The 24,230-nt window shown below is 38.6% G+C and overlaps 1 protein-coding gene across 2 annotated transcripts in view; it reads right to left on the bottom strand.

Moving 5' to 3' along the window:
- Window positions 1-22,459, bottom strand: part of SACS (sacsin molecular chaperone) — a 39,347-nt gene extending 16,888 nt beyond the window's left edge. Inside the window, exons 1-9 of one of the 2 annotated variants that reach the window (XM_041416113.1) lie at window positions 22,277-22,459; window positions 22,066-22,198; window positions 15,481-15,631; window positions 12,709-12,796; window positions 9,700-9,785; window positions 7,288-7,399; window positions 6,019-6,165; window positions 3,307-4,789; window positions 283-374 (exon numbers count right to left, since the gene is read on the bottom strand). In XM_041416113.1, coding sequence (XP_041272047.1) covers window positions 283-374; window positions 3,307-4,789; window positions 6,019-6,165; window positions 7,288-7,399; window positions 9,700-9,785; window positions 12,709-12,796; window positions 15,481-15,631; window positions 22,066-22,088 — 2,182 coding nt within the window. In that variant the 5' untranslated portion in view covers window positions 22,089-22,198; window positions 22,277-22,459. Of the gene's footprint in view, window positions 1-282; window positions 375-3,306; window positions 4,790-6,018; window positions 6,166-7,287; window positions 7,400-9,699; window positions 9,786-12,708; window positions 12,797-15,480; window positions 15,632-22,065; window positions 22,215-22,276 lie in introns of those variants that run through there. The other variant, XM_041416114.1, reaches the window with a different exon arrangement.
- Window positions 22,460-24,230: the final 1,771 nt, after the last annotated feature.

The following is a 24,230-nucleotide window of genomic DNA, read 5'->3' as shown; positions in this document are numbered from 1 at the left end:
TGAAGTGATCACCTGCAATTGAGAGTTACAAGATGACCCACAGTACTAAAACCATAACACAGTCATTGCATATGCAAATACTATACATATAAAACAGAATTAAGACTCTCTTAGGTGGAAGAATACTATTTGAATAAAATTCTTCATCCTTGAATACATTTTACTAAATTTTATCACAAATTTTCATCCTTCTTCCTTTGCCTTTTTGTTCATTTGCCTTTTGTTCAGCTAGCCTGTTTGAACCATTAGAAGTTCTGTAAGAAAATACAAAAGACACATTACCTCGGCTTTTGGCAGCTTCTTTCAGAGCATCAAGGACCTCAGGCTTCAGGTCATCAGAGAGTAACCTTCCCTCCAGGCCAGGAAAGAGTGATCTAGCACACCATGAAGAAACAGAATTTTAAAAAAGGCCCCCACACTTAAGCAAAGCCTCATTTATTTGTGTTACTGTAGAGACATCACCAGCATAGTAATCATCATGGCAGAACAGAGAAGCATGCAAAGCAAAAATGTGCATATGCAGACTAGGGCTTTCAGTAGGTATTTTCTGACAAATAAAAATGTTATACATTTAGAAACTGAGAGTAGTAAGAAAGTAATTTTTCCAACTACTTTTCAAAGCAGGTCTAAGGAAGTTTTCTTTGACAGAAAAACTGGGATTAAAAAACAACTTTCACCTATTTGTACTCCAACCAAAAAAAAAGTTAAAATAGCACCTACCATTCTATGTCTCTTAGAATTCTGCTTGAAAAGTTTACATAAAATACAACACATAATTCTAGAATGTCATACAGACCTGTGGATTTGAAAAGATCTACAGATTTCAGAAGATCTGCAGTCGATACTTAAAATTACTGTGCCAAGAGCCAGTCTCATCCTCCCCTTCTCTTACTTTGGCAGTTAAAACTAAATCAGTTTTCCGGGCTTTGGTTTTTGTGAAATCAAAAATAAATATCCAGTTTAATTCTGATTGCAGGTGTGTTCATTAGACATAAACCAACATAGAATCTTGTTCTTCCACAATTAGTAGAAAGAAAATTTCTAAGAGCTGATTTTATCTTCTTAGCAGGCTCCAAATTTGAATAAGAACCAATCTCCTAAACTGAAAGGTTTTTGAAACATCTAACATACATAATTTATCATACTTAAAACATTAGAATTAAAGATACTTGATGTAGGCAAGAATAGAGGCAAAGAAAGCATTACTATTTGAAATTCCTGTTTCATCACCGCTAGCAAGGAGATTTATGCCTGTTATAATATGCTTTTGTATCAGTTTTACAAGACTAATCAAACCAGGTCCATTACCAGTGGAACATTAACTGAATAAGAAATACTGGTGTCCTTAAGTTTCAAAAAAAGTATCTTACGACTAGTCTGAAGCAGGGCTCTAATTTGTTATTCTCATCATGGGAATATTTTCTGTATTAGTATACTGGCTGAACTTCTGGAAGGATTAACAAAAGGAAAGAACAACAAAAGATATATAATCTCACAGTAGATGTTAAAAAATTTTTTTGTTTTATAAAAAGACACTAGAATCGTAGGCCCCAAGTAGCTTTAATCCCCTCATAAATAACCTGAATTGTTCAGAACAAGAACAAATTATGGGGTTTTGATTATGGGTTTAAATTTATGGAGCTCCTGGAGTGGGTCCAGCAGAGAGCTACAAAGATGATCAAGGCATTGGAGTATCTCTCTTATGAGGAAAGGCTAAGAGAGAGAGCTGGGCCTCATCAGCCTCGAGAGGAGACAGCTGAGAGGGGACCTCGTCCATGTTTCTATGTATCTGAAGGGAGGGTGTCACAAGGGTGGAGCAGGCCCTTTTTTGTGGTGCTAAGGATTCAGGCAATAGGACAAGAGGCAATGGGAAGAAACTGATGCACAAAAAGTTTCAGCTGAATACGAGGAAGAGCTTCTGCACTGTGCAATGACCTAATACTGAAATGAGTACTGATTGCCCAGAGAGGCTGTGGAGCCTCCCTCACCAGAGATACTCAAGAACCATCTGGACACAACCCTGTGCCATGTGCTCCAGGATGGCCCTGCTGGAGTGGGGAGGTTGGACCAGATGACGCCCTGTGGTCCCTTCCAACCTGACCCATTCCATGATTCTGTTTAGAATACAGCAAAAAAAGAACAACAGCAGGTTTGAAGATATGCAAATTGTTTTAAAAAAACATGGGAAGAAAAGTTACTTGAATCCAACTGCTTTTCTTTAAGATTGGCTGTCTATATGTATAGTCAAAACACAATTTACATAAGGACCTCACTTGAAGCACTTTTTACCTTAATAATACCTATATGGGCACACTGCAACCCACCTCTACTTCCCTTTCAAAGTCCACAGAGCAGTAAAAGCAACAAAACCTATGCTAAGCGTCACATTCTCTCAAGCTGAGGGTCTGGAAATTAGTGGAACTCTGAGGCAAAGGAGAAGGAGGGCTCATTGTAATCATGCATAGGGGTAGCACTTTGTAAGAGGAAAAATCTGGTGTGTCTGAGTGACTTCAAGCCTTATGTCTTCAGACATTGTGTGCAGAATGCTCCAGATTTAACAAGTGTTTAATATATGCATAATCCAATACAATAATAAAAAGCAGTAGTCATGCTTTCTCCCCAGTGACCCCAAGCTCATTCATTCCAGCTAGCCTGCCCTTTGTTATCCCCTCCCCAGTGTCAGTGCAAGCTCTGTTGGCTGATGAAATGAGAACCAAAGTGGAGCACTGATGCAACTGGAAAATAAGCAAGGAAAAAAAAATAATTGGAGAGGGACTGGAGAGAACAAAGGGAGAGCAGATGCAAAAGATAGCTCATCAAATTATCTGCTTATTTCCTGAAACCAGTTTTTAGTACTACCTCACTGAAATTAAGTGTTGTGATAAAAAAAAAAAAAAGCCAGATGTAATCTCAAGGCTTAAGTTTAATAAAAGCCCTTTGCATTACCTAATTGAATAACTTCCTAGCATGCATGTTGCTAATCTCCTCGTATTTGTAATTCCAAGAAGAAAATGAACTGGAAATGTATCCTGAGGATTCTCTTAAAGGGTAATCACACAATTCTTTTATAAAGGGTTAATGGTAAATGGGTGTCAAACTTTTCAAATGAGGCATATGCACACAGACATATACATATATACAGAAAATTGCGTTCTATCTATGCCTTATTTCATCACAATACAGGCTGCTGCATACCTTGTTTGTTGACAAGCAAGGGAGTCTGAAGCTCTGTTTTAACACAGAAATTTTAAAAAAGAAAAAACCTAACAAAAACCCTCCCCACAGTATTACAAATATTAAGCATACCTGGGATATTCTTCTGAGGTTATGTAAACTACATCCTGTTCTGACACAGAAGAGGAAAAAGGAATAAAATTCCCATTCTGTAAAGGCAAAAGCTCCAATCCAATCAGTTCACTGTAGACTCCATCAGAAAGCACAAATTCTAAAAGATGAAGCTTTTCTTCAGCAGGTCCACTGTGCCCAGATTTCCTTAGGACTTGCCGCACTACAGCAGGAGTCACTTTTTTCACAGCTTTAGCAGCAGAAATAGTAAGATGCACTGCACTTGCAATATTTGCTGGTACCTTAGCAATCTGCTTCCCTGAATTCTGGAGGTAGTTGAGAACAGACTGCGTGTACTCCAAACTCTCATCCATTTCAGAAAAGTACACCTGTTCCACCTTTATCCACTGATTACTCACTGAGTAAATAACTGTATGCTGGAGCAGGTCTTTAAAGAGAGGTACTACTATTGGTTTCCAGGGTACCCTGATTTTATTCTCATCAGGCCATAACCTATAAATTCTTTCAGGTGACAATGGAAAATCTGAATTCTTCTCAGTCTCCATTCGTTTGATAGCTTCCAAAATAAGGGTGGTATATGCCTTAGGCACTATATTTACCACAAGAAGGTCATTCCACAAAGCTGCTGGATCTCTCCACTGATCCAACTCTCGCCATTTGATACTCCTCCTGTTGTCTGTGAGACCAAAGAAACCACTAACATGAACTGGAAGTCCAGTTTTGCTTTCTTCGCCGGGAGGCAAAGGCAGAAAACAAAATGCTCTTCCTGAAAAGTCCGCTACAGCTCCATTTTCCTCCTCGTTAGTTGCTAGGGACATGGCTATTCCAATAGTAGGAACAAATTTCAAGTCATCAGCTAAACAATCCAGTTCAGTGCACATTCCTCGACCACCCACACAATTGCACACTAACCAAGATGTCTTCTGTGCATCCTTAATGCTCTCATCTTCTACAACTATATTTACATGGTATGTCACACATGTTATGCTATTGCTTGGAACTCCCTTACAATACTGACTTATTGCAGTTCCCAGGATTTTTATAGAATTGGGTCTTTCGTGTTTCAAGGCCTTGTTCTCACTGGCAGTTACTCTAAAAACCAGCCTCTCTGTGCCATCAGCTTCCCGTATGTGCAATGAAACATCCTGAACACTCTTCAGGAAAAGCAATACTGTGTCTGCATCTGCTCTGAAGGATTCAAACAGCTCCAAGACCTTCTGTTTGTCGTAAACATTGCTGCTCAGTTGGGAAGGCTGCAGACGAAGTGGGAAACGAAAAAATGTACCAGGAAAGTTTCCATTCTTAAAGGTTTCCTTAGTGCTGCCAAATACACCAATGAAAGGTGCAAATTGGTCCGTAAGTTCATTTATTTCCTTGCTGTCTTCTTTTAGATTCCAACACTGGCCCGACTCATGAGGTCCAAAGAGGGTTTGATGGGGATCAAGCATTCCAATCTGGTCACCACTGAAGATGCTAGGGACATCTGTATCCATAAAAACCAACAATTACTAATAATCCTAAAACAAGATACTTTAAAAATACAGTGTTAAGGAACAAATTTTAAAAGGCAAGAATAAAATATTCTAAAACTGTGATGAACTTAGTATGATCCCTAGGGAAATGGCTGAGTCACCATCCCTGGAGGTACTGAAAAGACATGCAGACATGACCCTTAGGGACATGGGTTAGTGGACTTGGCACCATTAGGCTTATGGTTGGACTCAATATTCTTGAAGGTCTTTCCCAACCTACACAATTCTGATTCTGATAACATAATTCAGTGCTTACTAACAGGGAAGAAACAAGCACACACCTATTCTGCAACTGAATATATAAATACTCATTCAACCACTTGAATTCTAGCCGACAGTGAGCAACAGAAGTACAATTCCTTTCAACTACATACTTTTATGCTTCCAATATTTTCAAGGAAAAATGACAACAAATAAATTTACTACATGTGTGTTCTACTAGATTCATACTTTGTAGATCTTGAAGGCTGGCAGACTGTAATTACATACATTTAAAAGCACAAATTCACAGAATTATCAAACCACAGAATGTATAAATTTTATTCATGCTCAGCTAGGTAAAATATTGTTTAAAAATTCATGTGTCTTACAAATTCAATTCATAAGGTAAACATTTTTATTTCAGCAAAAATTTGCCTCTTATCCTGCACTTTTATAACTGTGGAGACTGTAAGCATTATTTATGCTTCTTCTGAACCACAATAAAATATTCTGGGAGAATAATAGATTTCAAGGCTGAATATTAAGAGCTTGCAAAACAGTATGTACTATCTCTTTCAAGTGTAAATGTGAATATACCTCTAATGCATAATATCTTTTCTAGCAATAAATAAAAATCACTACTATACAAAGAACCTGCAGAAGACTTTCAGCCTAGTGAGTAGAACTTTCACACTTCTACTTGGATACTTACTGTATATGAGCCTCTATAAAATGAGCAGCAGTGTATAATTGAAATACCAGTGTAAAGGAGTGTTAATTTCAATATGAAGGACTAAGTACATAATGATGTTAATAGAAAAATCTTCAAAAACCTTCAAAATCAAACAGATACCTTATAGGATTAGAGAAAAACAGGAATGCTTCATAAGAAAATCTAGCCATGAATTTATGAATATCTAAAGTAATTTAACTATTTAAAACTTCAACTTTTTTTTTTTTTAATAACTACTAAGATTACCTGTTATATGATAAACTGAATTAAAGCCAATTCCAAATCTTCCAACTTTCAGGGGATCATCCTTCTTCCTGCTTCTTGCTATTTCCTGTATACCATGCCAGTCCTCAGGGGTGAAAATTGCATCATTGTATGCATAAAATGCCGGCCCTGTAACACACAGGCAAGAGTTTAAAAGACGACAGAAGAAGAAAACTATGTAATGTTTAACATTTCTAGGAAATGAACTTACAGACCTAAGAATGCATTTCTTTGAAGTATATGCATGTGCAAATTTAATGGGGAAGCTATGACTCTAAGCTGACATCAAATTATGCCTGGTAATGAAGAAAAAAAAAAGCAAATGCAAAAACAAAAGCAAGGAGATGAATTTACCTCTGTAAATGGTACTTAGATTTATTTTCTGATGTGTTGTTATTTAATTCTTGCAACCTCATTTTAAAAGAACGATTCTGAAAAACTGAAGAAAAAGTAGAAAACAACAAAACTTCTGAAAGAATTGTCATGGGGCACAAGGCTTAAACTCAATCTCTTCAGACTATCAAAAAGATGTTTGCAAAATGTACTAGTCACAGTCTGAAGACACCGCCACAGGAAGGGAATATAAGGCAAGATAAAACAATAGCCTGTGTCTAGAAAGTAAGACAGACAAATTCATATTAGAAGACATAATAAGGCTGATTAACAACTGAAAAAAAGCTGGAATAAAGAAGTAGTGGATCATCCATCGATGAAACTTCAAATTACAACTGAATGCCTTTTGGGATGACTATGCAAACTAATCTTTAAAGTAATATTAATAATATTAATTATTATTAAATACATAATTTACCTTCATCTCACAAAGCCATAATAAATTATGTAAAAACCTGTAAAGTTTCAAGAAGCTGGATTTGCAGCATACAGACAACATGGAGCAAAATTGAGCGTACAGCCAAGGGAAAAATGGGATGGGGAAGAAAACTGAACTGACTGGAGAATGCTGAAATGTCATTTTTACTTTAAAAGCTGGTGTGCTGGCTTGGCCTTCATGGTAGCTGGGGGCTGTGTTTTGGATTTGTGCTGGAGACAGTGACGATAACACGGTGCTGTTTTAGTTATCACTGGGCAGGGCTTATGCAGAGCCAAGGCCTTTTCTGCTTCTCAAGTGGCCCAAACAGCGAGTGGGCTGGGGCTGCTAAGGAGCTCAGAGGGAACATAGCCAGGACAGCTAATCCCAAACAACATGCATATTGAAAAATAATGGCCAAATTTAATAAAACTTATACTTACCTTGATATTGTGCCATGTCCTTTGACCATAACGTTTCTGTTCCATACTGAGTTTCATCATATAGAAACCTAACCTCCGTGGCACCAGCATCTTCTGCATTCTGTATCAGTTCCTGAGGCAGACAAAATAAATCAAAACAAAGTATAATGCAGTAATATATATTCTAGCAATGGCTTTTGAACTTAAACAGTAGAAAATAACAAGCAAATTTCTCAAGTATAACTGTTTTAGTACATTTCAACTAAAATGGTTTTATCCAGTTTACCTGCATGAGAATTGGTGTCCTTATTAACAAATATTCTGACAAATACTATAAATATGATTTGAATTTGGAGCTCAAATACCGTACAAAAGCAGACACAAAGTTGAGAAATAAGCTACTAAACTGTTACTACTATATTATCCTAAGAATCAGAGCTGTAAAAGTCTCAAAACAAAGCAAATGTGAGAAGAGGAAAAAAGAATTTTAAATTTATCAAAGTGTATTAGGTAAGTCTTTACAAACAGTTGTTCAACAACAGTGAGGCAACCATTCACAAAAGAGCAATGCAAAAGAGCAATCTTCTTTACATCAACTGAATTAGGTTCAAGTTAACACTTCACAGTATGAACCAACCATTCCTGGGCCATGGTGCTCACGCTTCTAACACCCCTGCAGCAAAGGACTGCAAAACATTTCTGAGCAGTAGCTCCCTGAGTCATGAGCAGCAACCCTCTTGAATGAAACCCACAGACTAGAAATAGGCTTATATTAAGGTTGTCATTTGTTAAATAGCAGTATCAATGGTGAGAGCTACAAAAAACTCAAATATCAATAAACTAGTTCTGCAAACATGACCATTAATACAATACGTCTACCCGGTCCTGTTTTCATCAACAGTAGACACGTAAGCGTGATTATAAATACCTACAGGATTACAGCCTGACACAATAGTCTATTTACACCGAATCATCACAGTTTATCAGGGCTCCAGACACATAAACACGCATGTATGATTATGTGGGAGTGTGCAAGCTTGGCATAAGCAAGTATTTCAGCTGAATTGGAAAGCAATTAGATACATCACATGCAATGTATTCACATACTTTAATTTCATTCAGTTATACATAAAAGACTTGATAGCAAGATGAACTTGTACTTAAAAAATGCATCAACTAGCAGCAAGTATTTCAGAGGAGGTTGCATTCAAGCATACTGTGGAGACTAAAATAAACTCACTGTTATGTAATATCTGGTTCCAAAATTATAACCCTTTTATTTTGCAGGTTTTGACAGTATGTTAAGTCTATAATGCATATTATATTGTCACTTCTACATAGTTTTGAAGTGTTATGAGATAGCAAGAAATATATCTACATTTAATCATAAATACCAAATGTTTAAAGAATATTTACAAAATATTTATATGCAGCTCTTCTTCTAAAAGAGCAATGGTAACAGTCCACATGAAGACACAGTAAGACAGCCCAAAGTTTTCAGAAACATTAAATGCTAATATGGCAATCACCATGAAGTCAGACTTGCATTCATGCTGTGGCACATGGGGTAACTGCTACATTCAGCTGTAACAGCATTGTATCTGAAGAATCAAAACACTGAAGTAAATTTTAAGGTATCAGCAAAATTCCTGCTAGTAATCTCTCTTCAACAATCTGTTAACCCTAAATCATTAACTAAGAAAATAGCATCATTTTTACTTTTAAATTTACCTATCTAATTTTAAGGACTTTTCCTTACTTCTTCATGTTGAAATGAAATTTTGGGTTAAAAATATTGAGGAGATTTGAACCCTTCTTAATTCAAATGCATTTTACAGATGCAACTAGTACTGAGAAATAATAAAAATGTAAGCACCACTCCTACATACAGACACTGCTCAGAACATACCCAGGAGGAAATTTGCCAAAACAGTTGAAAATATGCTTATCTCGGACATTCCCACTAAGCATAATCAGCTTCTAGTTCCATGATGCAAACAAGACAACAGACATAAGGAACTGTCATCATCTGTCAACATTTGTATTTGGGTGTTTTGGATGTATGCATGTATAGACAGATAAGATATATCTGTATCAAATCCCATTAATTAGAACCTAGTATTCTCATACACTAAGAAATTAAGTTCCTACCACCCATGTGATGAAGCATGCTGGTTGAGAATTTTAACATCCAACTGATCACCCCAGATGCTCTTTAAAAAAAATCTAACTGCCATCTTCAAACTAAAAAAAAAAAAAAAACCACACAAAGCACACAACTCGTTTTGCCTTGTCCACAGAAATGGACAAATATATCTTCTGCAGTACAGTGAATATAAGATAAAACAACCACAAGATTTGCTGGGAAGTGTTAAACTTTGGTATTATGTTATGCACATTAAATAACTGTTAAAAGTACTATTTATTGTGTACCTTAAGAATCTGTCCTCCCTCTGGATATCTTCTCAATATATCCTTTAGAAAATCAACAAGTGGAGGAGTTGTTTGTCCAAAACGACCTAAAAACAAACAAGTGAATACAAAAAACCCCTGTGTATTATGCTGCTGTGCACTTTATTTCAGATTTAAAAAAATACTAAACAGTTACTGGAAACAATAATTTCTTAAAACTAACTCAGGTCCTATTATTGTAAAATCTTGTATTTTCAGAATCAGCTCTGAAAATCCTACATTATAAATCTTTTCATTAAAGAAGGTGAAATAGCAGTCTTGATGTTGAAGTCAATGAGCTGTTTCATAACTAGATGACATAAATTTGGGGGCTAAGACTTTGCAACAGTTATGACACAATTCCAACTACTTGATGCTCAAAAGTAGCAATTTCTAAAGGACTACTGTTTTTTAAGCAGGAGGACAGTATTCCTGGGCAGCAGTGGCTCTAACCCTTTTACAGCCAGTGATGATCCCTACTGACAGTTACACACACAGGCACAGAAGTTTTTGGCTCCAGTGTACGCTTCCTGTTCTGACATACTCTGGGCATGGACCTGGTGCCAGCCTTGGTGTTGCCAGGGTCTAATGCTGGAGGGAGAAGAGTCCCAGCATTATGAACATCTGCTCCAAGAGAAAAAGTCTATCACAAAATGAAAGGTTCAATACTCTCCATTTCAAATTCCAGTCTGAGACTAAAGAGCAGCTCCCTAAACCAAACCTCTAAAACATGTGCTTCAAACAAATACCAAATGATGCAATCCTCACAAGGAAAACAGACCCTAATGATGCCCCATCAAAAGCTTCCTTATAAAATTGTTAACAAGTAATTATTCTCCCCCTCTCTTCTGCATATATATGTTTATACAGATTCAAACCTGCACATTATGTATATTCTGGAATAAAACACTAAGATAAAAAAGCAAAGTGGAAAAAAGGGGACAAATAAGAGTTCTATTTGCTGAGAAAGCATCAAGTAAAAACATCAAATATTTTGTCTTTAAAATTTTCTTGAGTCACTTTATTTAAGGTAACTTAATAGCATCAATTAAAAAATAAGCAAGAAATTGCAATGGACAGCTGAATGTGTGAAGTATTTCGTAACTTCTGTTATTTTTGCAGTATACAGAAGTATATGAAATTCAATATGCAATATGCATACCTCCAAAATAAGGTGAATTGATCAACAGACATAACCTAAAATGAAAAAACTGATCTTCTCTAAGTTGGACAGGCAGGTGGAGGTGTTTAAACAACACATTTCATTCACCATGGGAACCACCACAAAAACAGACAAATAACTTTTAAGTGATAGGAATGAAGATAGACTTTGCTCTCTTTAAGAGCACAGCTCTGTGTATGTCACAACAATTACTCTCTGAATCCTATGAAAGGCTTAACTGGTTTTTCTTCAGTATTAGAGCTGGTCATATTCAACACAAAACTGGTACCACAAATTTGAAGGACAAACTTGTTCTACTATAAGAGCAGTGAAGCATTTAGGAGCCCAGAAGGTCTGTGCAGTCTCCCTCCTCTTTCCAAGCTCAACCAGACCAACCCCCAAGTGACCCAGACTGACCTCAGAGCTGCCCACACTCTGAGCAGCAGGCTGGAGTAAAAACCTCCTCATGTCCCTTCCAACATGAATTATTTTGTGATCATATGAAAATATCATGCATTATTTGATAGACACCAGCAATGAATGAACACAAAGGGGACATGGATAATCCTCAGAGTACTTCAGCAACCCATGTGCTTGGTCCTACTGACCATGCACTTCCACATTAGAAATTCAGGGCATTTCTTGATTCACCTGCTGTAAGGAAAAATCTCTGAACTGGAAGACTCCAGAATGAACACAAAAGGCTAGCACTGAAGCCTTCAGAGGTTTTAGATGGTCTTACATGAGCACTGTGGGCCAGGAAATGTTAAGCACCTTATCTAGACATAGATTGCTTACAGTGACATCTCTAAGAAACCTAGGCACAAAAATACAGCAACAGTTTCCCATGAAAGATTTCTTAGGACCACTACACTTTATTCTCCATATACTTGCACGGCAGAAAATAAGACTCTTTTTATGTAGTCTACCACAGCCTACACACAGCAAAACATCAGAGCAAGCAGTCAAGAATGACAGAAAGAAAAATGTTTGATGTCATAGAAATGAGGTCCATTTTCATAGGTGTTTTCTAATTATTTCAGGTTCTAGAGAATGTGAACATGAACTTCTGGCTAATATGCAAACTTCCCTCTGTCACTAAAAATCCATAATCCAGTACATACATGCTGTGAACAGACTAAGAAATTCAGTATTTTGTGAGATCAAATAAAATACCTGCATGAAAAAAAGGGTTTTCTTCATCATGCCATCTGATTAGCATTTATTTCCTTGACTTACGATAAAGTTATTGTGAGAAGAATATTAATGCTAGCAGAAAAAGAAAATAATCATGACATTTTAATTAGAGCATTTCTGAAGATATTAAGTTATCAAGATATGATATGAAAAGATACACCTTTGGGGTTTTTTTAATAAAAATGTAAATAACAGAATCAAAAGAAAACCAAACCATCAAAGAAAAAACCCTAAAAACAACAGAAGAAATCCAGAAATTTTCACCAGTGTTATCATTTTTTACAGGGTGGTTACTGAAAATACATCCTTTCAGGATCTGAATTGTTTTCAAGTATCCAGCTTATTTTATATGAGACAAGGCAGCTACAACACTACTGAAAGGCAAGTCTATTGATTCCAAAGGATAGCAATAACATAAATTCTACACATTATATCACAGGAACAAAAGATAAACACCAAGGCGCTAAAAAGAGAAGTATAATTTTTCTGGAGCAGAATGAAAAAACAACTGACAAACCTAGGACTTTCATAAAAAAATAATCACTTCCCATTAAAAGAAGATAAAAATTTCAATTAACTCCATATTGCATCAGAAAATGCTTTGAGTTTTAAACAGCAAATATTTTCCATACCTCCTCCTTTCAACCCTTTTGACTGAAGCTCTAGAAAAACTTGATTTTGAGACTTCTGAAGATCCACAATCTTGATACCATCAGACAACTGAAGGAAAAAATAAGACAGATCTTGGTCAGAAGTTTCAGTTTAATAATAACAGAACCAAAAGAAATCAGGTGGAAAAAATGCCTATAGAAGCATACTAAGAGCCAGCCATGGCCTCTTGTTTCTACAACTGAAAAAGTTTTGTATTCAGGGAAGTTCTGGAAGCATAAAACTAAAGCAGTTATTGTTCTAAGGTGCATGTCCACAAAAAAATTCACATATACAGGAAGTACATTGTCTGTATACTCCACAAGTACATCTGGGTATGCAGTTTCATAGGGGGTTTAAACTAAGCAATAGCAGCTCAAAGCAGCTGGCAAGACAGTGTGTAGAGAGAAAAGTGTGTCAGAGAAACACTCCTGAAGAATTTGACAGCCTCATCCCCTATTACCTCTACATGCAGACCCATCACAGCATGATCAAGTTTGAAAGGACCACTGAAAGTCACCCAATCCAACCTCCAGTGCCTCACCAGGAACATCACAGAGAAACTGAGGCAAACTAAGCAACACATTCCTTAGCAGCCATTGGGAAAACTATTACGTATTCATAGCACATAAAGGTTTTGTTGCAATTCTAGTTTCATATGATGTGTGTCTCATTCATACACCAAGTGCTGCTAGAAGATTCATATATGACCCACGTTATCCTGCACACAACAACAAATGCAGATTTAGAAAGCCACTGTACTAATTAGAAACTAGATTAAAATACTATTACGTGAACTTATATTATTATATTAGTCTCAGTTTATAGTAGATTTGGGACTACTTCTTCACTTTGATGGGTAAAAACAAATCACTAGAAAGCAGCTGGTGTTTACACAGACATAGATGCTTACAATCTAACCACCCTTAATAAGACAGCCCTAGTCCAGAGTACGTAATCATTATTTAGCATTCTTAGTAAGAAAAAAACTTACATTCTTTTTTTACTTTTATCAGCTTTAAAACAACAGTGGGTTTATCGTAAAACTGCAAAAATATTGTACTTCAGTTGAACTTTGTCAAGACATAAAACTGAGTTATAACTATTCTGAAACCACTAAAATATAAAGAAATATCAGAATGCTGAAAGCCATCACCAAGCATTAAGGGGATAGAGTAACTGAATATTTTAAGGTAGGATTTTGTATCAAGACACTGCTAGAAACTTGGACATTGAATAGATCCAAATCAATAGTTTAATACAGTAAGGAACCATGAGAGAAAAAGATACTGGACTTTACTTAACATCTATCAATTGACAATAACACTTCTAATGGAAAAAAATTATTCAGAGATTAATATTCTACTACTCAAAAAAATTTACAATCATTTCATCCCAATAAACAGGAGTTCAAAAGTTTATAAAGGATTTTCAAATTTGCTACAGTACACAATAAATATTCCCATATACATTCTAGTGTATTCTATTAAAAAATCCCAGACAAACAGAATTACAGTCTGCTTACTGACTGTTCCCTGCAAAAGATAAGTTTTCTGTGGCAGTGAGATCTTTGCTTCCAGGCAAATTTTAGAAAGTGATACAGAGCTTGTCCTCCAAAAAAAGAAGGCCTGGCGAGAACAAAATCAAGGACACACACACAAAAAAAAAAGATAAACTACACAGGCAGTTTGCTTCAAACCTGAGCCCTCAAAGCCAGCTTGTGTTGCCCAGGTTCTTAAAAGCTTCCTAAGCAATACAACCAAAACATGTATGTTTCCTTGTGTCATAGAACAGTTTGGGCTGGAATAGGACATTTGAAGACCATGTAATTCAACTGCCCCTCCTACCATCGCCATGAACAGGAACTAGATCAGGTCTCTCAAAGCTCCATCCTACCTGATTATCAATATTTCCAGTCATGGGGAACCCACAACTTCTCTGGGCAACTTGTTTCAGTATCTTATCACCCTCATACTAAAAAATTTCTTCCTTGTGCCCAATCTAAACTTAATTTTTTTTGGTTTAAAACCATTGTCCCTTGTCTTATCACTTCAGGCCTTGGCAGAAAGTATCCTTCCATCTTTCTTACAAGCCCCCATTATATTTAGAAAGGCCACAATAAGGTTTTCCTAGAGCCCTCTCTTCTCTACACCTTTGCAAATCCCCTTGCCCTATTTGACACTAACTTCCAACCTCCTCTCTCTCCCCTTCCTGCCTCTATTCATCCCATCTCATCAGGTCTCCAGGTTCCCATTTCCCAAGAGCACAGCTAGAAGCACAGGAAGCAGTACTGAAAGACTGACACCGGGCTGATGCCTTCAACAGAACAAGGTCATTCATTCATTCATTCCACTCTCTCCTGTGCCCAGACCTCAATCTTCAGCTTGTCACTTTCATCTCACTGTGATGTCAACTCTGCTCTTGAAACTGGCCAGAATGGCAGGAGGGCAGAATAAACACACCAGCACTCTCCGGTGAATTTCTGCTCTCCCCAACAACTACCCAGAGAAATTAGGATAAAACACACGGAGAACTTCAGGGAAAGAAAGAAAACAAAACAAAAACTCGGATGGTAAAAGCTGGCACCATCAAGAGCGGTATGAGGGTAGTCCAAGCGACCTCAGGGGAGGAACACCTAAGGACGCGCACACACCGCGCTGCCCACGCACGACACAGGAGCATCCGGGCGGGGACTTCCCTTAGCCCGGCGGTGCGAGAGGCGCCGCGGGGGTTCCGCGGCCCCGCCCGGCCCTCACCTCTCTGCCGCGGTGCCACAGGCGCTGCTGGGCGGGGGGCAGCCCGGCCTCCGCCTCGATCCGCCTCTTCACGTCCCGCACGGCCGCGGACGGCGGCAGCTCGAAGGTCCTGCAGCCCAGGCAGTCATGGAGGACGGTCACCCGGGCCAGCCTGCGGCAACACGACAGACACCAGATGAGAAAAGGCTCGCCGCGCCGCCGCCCGCTCGCTTCCCCCTCGGGCACCGCGGAGGCCCGAGACGGGCGCCGGAGCCCGCAGGGAGCAGCGATGGGCGGGCGGGCGCCTGTCCCGCTCTCCGAGGGGAAGCGGCGAAGCCCACCCCGCAGCCTCCCCCCCGGCCCGGCCCGCACTCACATCCCGCCGCCGCCGCACACAAAGGACCGCTACTCGGCCCGCCGGCGGCGCTCCCCGCACGGGGAAGGGGTGGGGCGGCGCCGCCCGGAGGCCCGCGCCGCGGAGGAGGCGGAGGAGGAGGCGGGAGCGGTGGAAGTGCCGCCCTAAGAGCGGCGGCCGAGGCTGCGGAGGTGCGGCGGGGCCCGGGCGGCTCCTCAGCCTCGGCGCACGGAGGCTTTTCCCGGCTCCCCGCGGCCCGGTGTCCCCAGGAGCCTCCAGAGAGAGCCCTGTCGCCCGGGGCGAGGCAGAGGCTTCAGCTTCGCATCTACGGCGTGAGCCGTGACTGAGGATGAGATCTTCAGATGGTACCGCAGGCTCATCCCTCCTTCGGCAGGGAAGCAGGCTGGTGTTTCACGCAGTTCACAGCATTCAGGCACCACCGTATGGAGCACACATAGTTACAGCTGATAAACTTCATTCTTTCTCAAGGATGCAAAACACAGAAGGAAGCATACCTTTTCTGCTTTCTGTCGGAGAGCCTGTCAATGGTCATACATCCTGCCGTATCTCAAAAGGGTGTGTGTTAAGTCCTCATACCATTCAAGACTTAAGGAAAGTGCTCGCTCCTGAAAGGTGAGCCTTAGCCTGCCTGTGATCCCAATAATTTGAGGGGGCACTTTGAGAAACTTGTGGAGGGGGCCAGAGAAAGGCCACTATTCATCGTGTACAAAGTTCTGCACCAGGGACCACGGGCTGTGCAGCAGTGAGGGGCTGGACAGCAGCCCTACTACAAAGGAGCTGGAGGATACCAGGGATACCAGGCTTTCCAGATCAAGGAAAGTGAGTCTGCTCAGTGCTGATGAAGCTACTGTGACCAGAACATAGTGGGGTTTTGGACTTGCTTTGTTCCCAGGCAGAGGATTACTGACATGGTCAGGGGCCCAAAGCACATGACCTACAAGGAGTATATGAGAGGAGTTGGGTTGTTTAGTCTGAGGATGAGGAGACTACAGGGTGCAGTATGGTAACATCCTACATACACCCGAAGGGCAGTTTCAATGGCCAGGGAGCTGAGCTCTTAGTAGTGCAAGACTAACAAGGAGCAATGGCAACAAACTGGCTTGGGAGGTTCACATGAAACAGCAGGAAAAATCCTGTCACTAGGAGAGGAGCTGTCTAGGGGTACATGACAGACCTGAACCAATACTGATCCTCCTGCTCTGAGCAAAAATATGGACTACAGACCTCCAGCCAACAGTTCAACTTCATTCCAACAGGTCCTCAATTCCAATCCACAGCCAAACTAAAAGTATTTAAGACTTAACTCAATGACCAGGAGCTAAAACTGATGCTTGACAGCCAAAGGCAACAGAGTTTCTGTGGAAGGGGGAAAAGACACAATGAACCATTGCAGAAAGTGTATCAAGCTAAGGAAAAAAAAAAAAAAAAAAAAAAAAAAAAAAAAAAAAAAAAAAGCCCTCTAAAATTGATAGAAAACTAAAAAAACCCACAAAGATCAGGTGGATCAGGATCCAACATGGTATCTGAGTAGGTAGGTACCAGTGCTACAACAACTGATTTTATTCATCAGATATTTGTATCTTGAATTCTACAGGATTGCAAGAAAATGTTAAAAATATTGTGGATCTGACCATGCTTTCACCAGAAACACTACAAAAGCTATTTTAACATAAAAAAAGATGTCTCTCTTTGTTTTGGTGTAGGACTCTGTTCATTTTTCTACTGTTTTGCTCTTTTAACTTTCCATTTTATTACATCCCCTTCAGAGTTCATCATCACAGAATTTTTCCTACTATGTCAAAAAGAATGAAAAGGCTGCTTTCTGATCTCTTAATGTTTATCTTTTTATGTCTTAATACCTGCAGAAGGGACACAAATGAGGGTGGCTGGGAAAAACGGAAGGAGTTGAAACCCAGTGCAGTTCTATCCATATTAGCTACTAAAATAGTCTCCAGGCCAGTTGCGAACCACCAAGCCACACTGTCAAAATCCAATTATTCTTTTCTAGGGATCACGGGTGTGATTTAACATCTTACAAAGCATGCACAAATGTTTGAATGGGACCCTGGAGAAGAACAAATTCAAGTAGCCATCTCTCCTTGTGAAACTCCTCAAGTGGTGGGACACATTCAGGGCCATGGACCATCCTGCTGTTGGTGCCAGGCTGAAGTTCCCCAACCTATGCCAAGGTTCACATCACATGACAAGACAATACTCACAATACTCACATACTTATGTCCTGTGATGATTTAACATTAATATTAGAGGAAAAACACTTGGAGTATCACAGACTCTGTCTAGAATGTAACCTCTTAGTAGGAGGGAAGAGTTGGGAAGAACTGGTAATGCAGAAATGGAAGATTCTGGACAAAGGACTTGGACTCTTGAGCTATTGGAAGTTAGCCATGCCTGTTCTTAAAAATCTGATCCACTTACTTTTACTTCATGTCTAAATAAAAATATCCTAGAAATTGATGAGACAGAAATAACAGTGACTGACTAAAAAGTAATAAAAAGTACATGTTCCAACTTGCAGATTTTTGCAACAACAACAAAAATAAATTTTATAATCCCCTCCATTTGAAAAGAGAGCTTGGAAACTGGGTAATCCTAGAAAATTTCAAGGTATCATGTACAAATTTGTTATGCAGAACTACTAAAAATTATTTTACATTACAATGTTAAAAAAAACATGATCTTAACAGCAGGGAATTTTTTGACTACCCATGGTAATTAAAAAAAAAAAAAAAAAAACAACAAAAAACAACCAGCTTTTAGATATAAAACGGTTGAGTCTGATTTGAGATTTTTTAAATATTATATATAGAATTTCCTATGCTAACAATTTTATAACCACTTTTCCAAGCAGAACAGCACCTAGATTTAAAAATGCATATGGAAAATTCTCCTGTAGCTATAAATAAATTCTATTTGGTTCAGAATGAAATCATATAAGTCATACAAGAAGGGACATGCGGTAAAAAAAAAAAAATAAAAAAAAACATTTTAACAGTCTCTGCAACATTAAATTATCTTTATAAAATGAAAGCCATTTTCACAGTAACATTTCCTTGAAGACAGAAAATTCTGCATTGCAGAATCACCTTATATTTCCAATTATTTAAAATAAGACTGCAGTAGCAGAAAAAAGATGGATGCAAGTCCCTTCCGTCCTGTCAGTGTGATTAAAAAGATGGAATGGAGTCTACAGAGGGGTGTGTGGTGTGATAAGAAACAGACACGACTAGGTCATTCCTGCCAGAGGAAAACCGCTGCAGCACAGCAGCTTCCAGCAGAGCAAGTAACATTCTGCAGTGCTGGCAGGCAAGGAGCAGTGATTCAACAACTTCATCTGGGTTTGAGACAGTGAACACCAAACTTACAGCAAAGCTTCTTATGACACAGCAAGCACTGACCTTCATTCTTAAATCAATGCCTTAAGTGTTACCAACAGATGTTTTAAACATTGCACTGTATGTATCTCTGTAAGAGATTACAGGTTGCATTGGTCCATAGTCACTGCCAGGAGCTTGCTATACCCTTGCTTACTAATGCCTTTTCAAGAAGTTTGAAAATAAGCCTACCATTTGTTGATGACACATGTGCTAGTCATTGACAAGCCACCCCTTACTGTACAGTTTCTGTTTCATTTGAATAGCTGCACTAACAGAAAACATCTAATTTTTCTCCAGTTAGGGCTCTATCTAGTACAAATGGCCAAAAAAAAAACAACCCCAAACTATGGCATGTGAAGTGTTTGATTCAAAAAAAATCTCATTTTTCCTCAGATCTATTACACAAATTGGATATTTTGGTGAAACTATAATTTTAGATTGACGCAGTGAGTTTAAAGAAATACTCCTACTTTGCATCCCTTATGTGAAACCATTACTAGCAGTTTCTAAGCAAAATGTCTACATGATCATAACTTAGTCAAACATTGAAGAACTGAAGTATTATTCCTTTTTCAAGCTGATTTGGTTCTAAAAGTCAAATATCAACAGAAGAGGATACTTTTGAATAGTACTAAAAATGAGCAAACCCTTTAAGGGCATAGAGACCAGAAAGAGACATTTATTTTCATCTAATGATTTTGATCTCTCTGTGATTTGCTTTAGTGTTCACATGAGTTCCTTGATGGCACTAAGCAAATTCTAATGGAAAATAATTTAAAAACCCATAAAAGTTGTTTCAGTTTATTCTTTGCAAAGCAAGAAGGCCAAAAAAAAATTTACAAGCTTTCAAAATCTCGAATGCTGAAGTAAAATTTCCTCTTTTATCCACCTTTAAGGAAATACTACTTTAAGCTAAGTCCTTGAGGAGACAAGGACTTAGCTCAACTATGGAGCAGTAACCGTTATTCCACAAATCTGAATTGCTGAGAATCACAGAGTTTTTGATTCCAGATGGTACAAATAACAAAATACCAGTACAAAATGTCTGACATTTCAAATTATGCAAAAGATTAAACCAAATTATAAAAATAAACTCCTCAATTGCTCTTTAGGGATCACAATAGGAGGGACTGCAGTGTTGCAAAAGCTGCTGCTGGCATACATTTTTTAATAAGCAATATGTTAAATTACTGGTGGTATTTTCTTTTGACCTTTGGTGCCAATAAAAGGCCAGATTTAGAAGATTCACTTTAACCTTGAAACATCAAAAGAGCAGAGCCTAAATTTGCAAATTGATTTCAGGACCTAATGCAGGCTCCTAAACACCTTCATTAATGCAGGCCTAGTGTTTTTTCCTCCATTTAGGACACAGATTCATCAGGTTATCAAAGCTGGGGTTTTTCCATACTACCTTAAGACATTTTTCCTATTTTAATTTCAGAGTTAATGAAGCTACTGTCTTTCCACTGAGAAAATCAACTCATTAACTAAAATGGTCCCGATTACACATGCATTAAACATTTTAAGTAGTATTTACTGATCTCTATTTTTGCTGAATACTACATCTAATAATGCTTCAAATTTTCATAACGTTTTCTAGGCATTAGTGAACAGAGTCCTTTGTATTTAGAGAAAACTAGAATACAAAATAGAAGGAAATACAAGACAAGTAGTTTGAATAATTGTAAAAAAAACACAGCTTAAAGCATTTCTGCAATTGTCTCTTCATGAGACAGTGAATGATATCCAGCAATATCATTGGAGATAATCTTATCTCTTTTCCACCTCTGTATAAGTTCTGTCTCACTCATAACACAATTCCACAGAGAAATACAAGCTACAGTTTATGCTTCAGAAAACAGAAGGACAGGTGGCACAGAAGAAGAAACATGAGTCACATGTAAGAGAAAGGGAGGAAAAAGGGAAGAAAGCACACATCCTCTTCTGGGTAAAGACAGAGAAGTGAAAAATCCTCAGTGATGCCCAGATGTAGAAGATTTGCATTAGAAGGGCCTAATTAACTAACCTACAAAAAAAGAGAGAGAGAGGGATTCAAAGCCTCAAATTTTCTATCCCACAGTCACCTGGCAATGGAAATATATAACTTCCATGAGTTTTCACAGAATTACCCAGGGAGCCAGTGGAACAGACCCTGAAAGAGTAGTCAGCTGTTGCTTACAAGCACAGTCTAACACAATGCAAAGCCCGCCTCCTTAACACGCAGGAAAAAGCAGAGGCTGTACATTAAAGAACTGCACATCAAGAGAGATCTGCAGATTGCAAGGCTGAGGGTGGAAGTTGTCTCCTTCCTGCAGGCCCACTGACAGCAAATAAGAACAATTCCAATTACAACTTATTGTTTTGTAACTTACAACAAGTAAACACTTATCTCATTAACTTTGTTTAGCCACAAAGAACTTGCTTTGCATTTTAGCTGTTGGCAAGATTATACATTCATCCCAGTGAAACAATATGTTGAATTCAGAGTTAGGCAAGCACAGGAAGGAAACTTTCACTTGTTTACAAAAAGTGCTGTAGTGAATGGAGACTCTAAATTGAAAGTTAGACTATGAACCCTTTAATCACAGGAGTTTTTTCAAGCAGTTCTCATAAATTTCATGGAGACAATTTATAAGTAAATGCAGCAGAACCTGGCACCTATATAATATTTTGTAATTTAAGAAATTAATTTCACCTTTAAAAATAGCAATTTTGTACAAACACGTGCCAAGTTTCAGAGTTCTTTAAATTACTGACCATGGATGATTGAGCAAGAACATGCTAGCATAACAGTAATTTTTTTCAGGAGATTTTTTTTGCTTGGTGTTTTTTTACCTGTTATTATCCTTGATCTCCATTGTCTCTTTTTCTTTGATATCTTCTTGATAGGAACATGAAGCAGATATTGGATTTCTAAATTAGAAAGTTATTTTTTAATCCTTTTTGCTTATCTTCTCTTCAGTGGACACTAGAAAGCCAAAGCATATGAAAGTCAATTCAGTATTCACTCCATCCCTTTTCTGCCCAAGATGTCTCTGTGCATCACCATTTGCTACTTCTCCAGTTTTCCTTTAAAGCCACTTGCTTAATTGTTCACAGAAGTTCATTCTCTTATAATCAAGAACAGATTTCAGAAAGCAAGGAGGTCGTGTTCAGTTTCTTTAATATGACTTGAATTCAGGCTATATTCTTGTGCAGTTGATTTCTATTTATCTTCTAGAAAAGGCATGGAATTCTGGAAGCTGCTGTTTCTGCTTTGTCTTCCTTTTTTTTTTGGAAGCAGGCACAGTTGGAAGAGTGTTAGTGCAGCCCAAAGTCTCTCATGTCTTCTCTGTCACACCTGCTGGAAGATACTTCTTAACATCAGCTCAGGAGTTCTGGAAGAAGGGACACAAGGGAAAAGGGGAGGATCATTAATGCAGAGTTGAGCTGAAGGGTATGAAAAAGCCATTTCCTTTGAGGGCATAGTTGCAGATAGCAGTATGGAGTGAGTCATGATGCTAATTATAAACTGCCTTGTGCGTTGCTTGTAGGCACACAGAGGGAGGGCTGACACAGAGCAGTGAGGTTTCCTGCTTCTCCTCCAGTTTAATACCATACAGTCAGCTCAGTGACAAACACGCAGAGCTGCAAGTATGCTGACTGAATGGGTGTCATGGTTTAATGCCAGCTGGCAACTAAGCACCCAGCAGCTGCTCACTCTCTCCCCAGTGGGATGGGGAGCAGAACCAGGGAAAAAGGTAAAATCTGTGGGTTGAGATAAGAACAGCTTAATAATGGAAAACATTAATATTAATATTAATAAGAATGAAGTAATCATAATGCAGAGAAATACAAGAAAAAGAGAGACAGAAATAATACCCAAGAAAGAAAAGTGATGCATAAAACAATTGCTTACCATCCACTGACCAATGCCCAGCCCATCCCTGAGCAGAGATCCATCCCTCATGGCCAATACATCCCAGATTCTATAGTGCTGTAGTCTGGAACATCCCTTCAGCCCCTTTGGGCTTTGCTGTGCTGGCTCTGTTCCCTCCCAGTTTCTCTCACCTCCTTGCTATCAAAGCACAGAAAACTGAAAAACCTTGATTTAGAGTAAGCACTACTGAGCATCAACGGCAACATCAGCAAGTTATCAACATTATTCTCATACTAAATTCAAAACCACAGTGCTGTACCACCTACTTGGAAAAAAATTGACTCTATCTCAGCCAAAACCAGTACAACTGACAGCTGTTCTAGAATATATATTCCTCTGTGCTTGACATTACAGTCTGGATATAAAATTATGCCATCAAGGAAAGTAAAAGGCTGGGCAAAGCATTCATGGAGAAGGATTTTGCCCTTCTATTCAAATGGCTTGCAGCTAGGGGAAGAGGTTAACCAGCTTGCACTGACTTTCCACTGGGAGGATTCAAACTCTTCCCAGCTAATCCCCAGTCCCAAGCTATATAGGTCAACATCTACCCTATGCTACCCTTGGGAACTATTTCCACTGAATTTCTGTAGCACCAGAACAGTGTACAAGTGAGGCAAGATGTGTGCTGTCAAGCTGCAGAAAACAACATACTTCAATATTAAGTTATTACCCAAGGAAGATATGTTTTAGAGAGCTGGGAGTACTGACAATGGTGTTCCATTATTGTTCTCCATCTGTGCAAATGTAAATCCTTCTCTGAGTCTCTGACAGTGTTGGCAAGTCTTTTCATAATATGCAGTTGTGTACGTCCCTCTTCAAACAGCAATGCACAGACATTCCTTCCTGACCCAGAAAGAAAAACAACTGTGGCTAAATTGCAAAAGATTAATTAGCTGTAAGCATTATACTGAAATACAAATGGTGTGAAAGAAAGGGAAATAGAATCTGTGGCTTGAATACTGGGGTTTTTTAAATACTTAAGGATTTTACCTACTCAGTATAAAAAATGGTGAAATGTATGACTCCTGAATGCATATTTACTGTGACGAGCATTATGAAGAATTTAAGTTAGCATAATATG

Source organism: Onychostruthus taczanowskii, unplaced genomic scaffold (assembly GCF_017590055.1).
Source record: "Onychostruthus taczanowskii isolate IOZ18803 unplaced genomic scaffold, ASM1759005v1 scaffold50, whole genome shotgun sequence".
Classification (NCBI taxonomy): domain Eukaryota; kingdom Metazoa; phylum Chordata; class Aves; order Passeriformes; family Passeridae; genus Onychostruthus; species Onychostruthus taczanowskii.
Note: the sequence above shows the minus strand (reverse complement) of the source record. Positions and strands in the feature narration are given on the sequence as shown.